Below are 5,502 nucleotides of genomic sequence, written 5' to 3'. Positions count from 1 at the left end.
GGGTGGGGTGGGGTATAAAAGATCACAGGCCAGATAGCAGATCTCTGTTCTGTGAAATGTGGAAGGCCTGCATTTGCTCTGACTGGGGGACAAAAGAATTCTATTTTTAATATTTAGACTCGCCCCCATATTCATCACAGATATTACTATACTGTCTCTGGAATAACCAGTTTACTGCTTTAGTGAGACTATCATTGGTTCATAAAGTAGATATGAATCCCTATATTTGGGCATACCTTGTGTGTTGGTATTACTATATTGTCTCTGAAGTAACCAAATTACTGCTTGTATTGGTAATAATATACTGTCTCAGAAATAACCAATTACTGCTTCAGTGAAAGCTCTTGTACAAGACAGGATGGTTTACCATTTAGTGATGCATCATTGGATATGATGTAGTCAGGAATTGGTTTTGCATCTGAATTGGTTATACACTATCTACAAAATAACTGATTACATCTTGGTAAAGCATTATTGGTTGTGATGTAGTTATGAATCTCGGTAATTTTATTATCATATAAATACAAAAGGTATGAATTTAGATAACTATAATGGCCACAGGATAGCCGATTGTCGCTTGGTTGGAAGCAATGTTGGTTATGATGTAGTATGAATCCCAGGATCTATATTACATCAGAATGAATTATCTGCGCATGGTGTAACCATACTAGATAACCAAATTATTACTTTGGTATCACTGGTTTATGATATAGTTAGGAATATCAGTATTGAAGTATTCTGAGTTCATACTTTAGGCAATAGTATAACTTTACAGTACTTAGTTCAGTGCAGGCCCAGTGAGGTGTAATCCATTAGGGTTGCAGCTACAAAGTTTTACAGGCAAGCCATCTTTGGTGGTAGCCAGCAATAACTAAGCCCATGACAGGTCATTTAAGGTTTGTACCATGATGTTAACACCTAACTTACATCCTGTAAATTACTAGGAGGTTCGGTTCAGTGATGACTTGGGCATTCTATGGCCTACGGCCATTATTAGTATAAAAGCGCCAGGTCTCGTCTGATCTCAAACGCTAAAGCAGGGTCTGCTCTGGTTAGTACTTGGTTGGGACATCTCCTTGAAATACCAAGTGGTGTAGGCTTAGATGTCTGGCAGCCTATTTTTTTTATGGCAACCCTCAACCCCTTACACAGCTTAAGCACCCTTTTCTGTGTCCCCTGGGTCTCACAGGGTTATTCTTACATGGCTTCCCTCTTTATCAGGCATGCATATTATAACCGTAAACCTTGGGACTCATTTACAGCAGCTGGTTGCTGCTTGGGGTCCCTGCATATCAGATAGTGTCCTTATATAATTTGGGGACATCTATGTTACACCACATTGATAAACTGATGGTAGTATAACACAGATGGCAGTATGGGGCTATAGCCAGACTTGCCACTTGCACTTTTTAGCGATATGTGCAGGGGAAGTTCGGTCTACCTTGATGTGTGTGTATATAGGTGCATTAAGCCAGTGCACAGAATTAGCTCTGGATAACACGGGGGGACAGGGTTCTCTATGCACACTCTATAGAGTCTCCTGTCGGGTAATCCCGGTGTGCTGCACACCTGAGTAGTAGTTGGTACCTGGGGGGTTGTATTTGTTGCAGGACAGGGGTAGATTCCTCTGTTTATTCTAACCAATCCATTGAGTAGCAACAGGCTTGCTCATCCAGGCTATAGAGGTTGTCTGGTGCTACTTAGAAGTCACTCCCCCTTGGAGGAAATCCAAGAATATTTTGGCCTGTTCAGGGCCTAACGAAGGCTGCGAAGCAGCATAACACCAATGCCTGGTGACTTGGGCTATCCATTGACCTATCATCCTACAGATACTGAGGTGGTTGGGCGGCACCACCACTTTTATTTTTAATTGTGGATGATGTGTTCCTTGTTTTAGGTGGGTGGATCCTATCTCTACTGTGTTGCCCTGAAAAATTCCTGGTAAGCAAGTTACCAGGTACCTAACTTGAATTCGTTTTTTTTCCTCATTAATTTTAAATTGTCCTGATGTAGGTGTGGCACGATGCACATTTGTAAAGGACACCGCTGTGCTTTATAAATGTGCGATGCTTTTTTTGTTTTTAAAGTAGCAGTATGGTTGTGGTAATGCCATCCCACTACTTCATAAATGGACCTCTAAGTACTACAGTAAGAGGGGTGAGTATGATACTCAGACAACTAGCTTTTGAACCATAAAAGTTAGCAATGGGTGTGTTGTCCTCTAACCAAGCTGGTTCTTATCATAGGACACTAAGGAGTTGAAATGTTGTATGTGCTCTACTCCGTTGGGCCAAAACGGTTCCTTCAAACAGCTGATCGAGGAATGCCTGGGCGGAAGAGTTTCAACAGCAGCATCCACTGTGCAAATTTCAGCTGGTTCATCAGGAACCGGACAGAATTTGTACAATGTATATGCGACTTAACTTTAAGGCCCCGTTCACATGTAGCAACTTATCGCGCAATTTCTGCCGGACCCTTTTTTCGGCGGATTTTGCACGATTTTGCTTTTTTTCTATGGAGCCCGACGGGAGAAGGTCGCGCTACCGTCGCTGGAACGTCGCCCCGAAAGTCGCGCTATCCCGGCCGCTGCAAAGGTATGTCTGTGAATGGGTCCTTAAGCTTCAGTACTTTCTGAATCACTGACCTGAAACAAAAATTCAGATCAGGAGTTCTTCCTGCATAGTTATTCTAGGCCAATTATTCAAACATTAAAACGGGCAATTAGCAGTTTTAGATGAAATTTAGCCGTGACTGTCATATTTCTGTTGTGACAGGTTTTAATTTAATATTTCCCTAAATTTTATTTCGAGAGCCAAGTTTTTCCAATTCAGCTTAAACAATGTTACACGTTCTTTATAATAAAATGGTAAACAGAAGCATCACTTTTATATGGAAACTGGTGATGTAGATGTAAGGATTATATCATTTCTGTCTCGCCACAGGCACCTGTATAATGATGAAAAAGTTCCAACGCTGAAGGAGGCAGTCGAAGAATGTATACATCACAATCTGGTGATTTACTTTGATGTCAAGGGCCACGCAGCTCAGGTAATGACTGAAAGTCTAACAGAGGTAGACAGCAGAGGTGGTTCTGGGCCATGGTTTACTTTTCTTTATACTGCACATATACTTCTAACAGCCAGTTAAAGTGCAACGGTGATGTTTCTTTTCTAGTCAGAAAATGAACAAAAAAACTAATTTTAAAAAGCAGCAAATAATGGTAATAATTAATACATACATTATTTAAACTCTAAACGTGCCCAACCAAAAAGGTTAGAACCTGTAATCACATATCAGCATTTCTTACTTCAAATATTTTGTCAGAAACACAATAGTTTGTCATCCAAAATATATAATTGTATAAATAGTCCCTACAATACTATGAAAATTGCTATATTGCAAATATATATCCAACATAATAATGAGTATGTTTGCAGCTATTGTCCTTGTTAGGAGAATTTTATTTATATACTCCAACATTGTGACCAAAGAATTACACAGAGTACCAAACTCATAAGAAAACCTACCACTCACAAAGTGTAATTATAGAGGGTAAAGTAAGATACTGTACACTTGGGCTTCAACTTCTAGAAGAGCAGTGTGTACAGTATGTTTTTGCAAAGCTTAAAGCAAGCTTCAGGAAGCTTTTTGAACCCTTTTTAGTGGAGTAGCAGCTTCAAGCTTGTTTAAAAAGTCACCTTTGGTCTGGCCATCTTGAATGAATGCAGACGCGGTCCTGTGTGCTGTGTGCGGCGGTGGAAGATGGCGGACACAGGTACTCGTTTTAGACATCCAAGCATTTGCACGAGTACGAGTACTCATGCAAATACTCGGTATCGCGGCCGATACCGATGCTTGTATCAGTGCATCCCTAGTCTTTACCGTTGCAATAATGTAGGTTGCTTTAATGCCACCCAATCACTTCTGCAGAGCTCGGTGATGGCAGCTCGTAATTGAGTTCCCTACTGTGTGCTGTGTGTCCCTCACCAAAGGGCATGTGATTGGTTTGAAATACCATGATCATGAAAAATGTATTCTGTTCACTGTATATGGTTAACATGATAGTGTTTGAGTATATAGATTCTTTTTTATATAACATACTTTTTTCTCTACATTTTTATAAATTTCAATATCGCCAGCAAAAATGACAGTGTTTGTGGCAAATTATAACATTGCCTGTTGTGTTTTATTGACATTTGTGCATTTAAGATGCCTTGTGGGTGTGGTGCTTTGAAAGTGTGAGCATGCTGCATGTTTAATGGAGGTTCTAGCAAAATGGCCATTACACATGAATGAATGTCAATGCATGTAAAACGTTGCTAAAACACACACGGCACTCCACACCAACAACAAACTAGAATGCTTATGTATGAATAGTGCCTTGCTCACATGGTTTTACCCCTTCTTATGACCATGAGCTTTGAGCAGACCAAATTTTGCAGCATCCATAAGCACTGATTTGCTTGACAACTCTATGATCAATCTACTTAAATATTTTTAAATGAAAAAAGGATATATAAGGCTTTTATTTGGTACACAGTTTGATTATTTGAATAAATACCATGCACAAGTTTTTTTTTTTATAGGCAAATTGGACAAAAATGTTTAAAAGAATATACTGTAATTGGTTTTTTTTCTTTTCATTTGTAATTATATATGACCATTACAGTATCAAACAGTGGTATCTGCAGGCTAAATATGGGCTTTTTTAATTTATTTTAAATTACCCTCCATCCGGCATGTAATGACATTGTCTGTCATGTTGATTGGGAACCAACTGTTAATAGATTTTAAGCAGCAAACACCTTCAGCAAGAGGGGGATAAGGAGAACAAAGTGTGCTTTCTCTCTTTGTGCCCACACCTGCTGAAAAATATGAATGTACATAATGTAAATAATAATATAGTCAAGCATTGTTTAATACGTGTCATTTATTTGAAATAAAATACACAAATGCAGCGTTACAGACAAAGAATAAAACGGTATGCAAATTTTTTGAAATCGCACTGTACTGGAACGCAGGGCATTGCAGTGCGACGATAAGACTGCGGACGGGAGGTGCATTTGGGATCCATTGAAATGAATGACACCGCAACGCACCTCGTGCAGTGAAATTTGTCAGGCTGCAACTGAAAATCACTTTTATAATATAATAACCAACCTTTAATTTAAATAACACACTACGAAAATAAAATCTATTTTTAATTTTAATTTATTTCACTTTATTTTTTAAAAACTTTTTTTGTTTTACTTTATTGCTGGGAGCAATAGTCAGCCTGCTATTAGATATTTCTAATTGTAATAGCCAATAGCAGGCTGGCTATTGCACCCACCCACTACCTGCTGTCAATCAGTAGAGGAGGGACCTGAAGGAGAATGTTCTCCATCAGGTCCTCCTCAGTGGGCAGGAGCAATAGCCAGCATGCTATTGGCTATTGCATTTAAAAAAATCCTAAAGCAGGGTGGGTATGGCTTCCAGCCTTTAGATGCAGAGGGGGAACGG

The 5,502-nt window shown here is 39.3% G+C and overlaps 1 protein-coding gene across 3 annotated transcripts in view; it reads left to right on the top strand.

Moving 5' to 3' along the window:
- Positions 1-5,502, top strand: part of GDE1 (glycerophosphodiester phosphodiesterase 1) — a 35,900-nt gene that overhangs the window by 15,202 nt on the left and 15,196 nt on the right. For all 3 annotated transcript variants that reach the window (XM_018558473.1, XM_018558472.1, XM_018558471.1), the window contains exon 3: positions 2,943-3,048. In XM_018558473.1, the coding sequence (XP_018413975.1) occupies positions 2,943-3,048 (106 nt within the window). The remainder of the gene's footprint in view (positions 1-2,942; positions 3,049-5,502) is intronic.

Source organism: Nanorana parkeri, unplaced genomic scaffold (assembly GCF_000935625.1).
Source record: "Nanorana parkeri isolate BGI_ZX_2015 unplaced genomic scaffold, ASM93562v1 scaffold341, whole genome shotgun sequence".
Taxonomy (NCBI): Eukaryota; Metazoa; Chordata; class Amphibia; order Anura; family Dicroglossidae; genus Nanorana; species Nanorana parkeri.
This window is presented reverse-complemented; position numbering and strand designations above follow the sequence as displayed.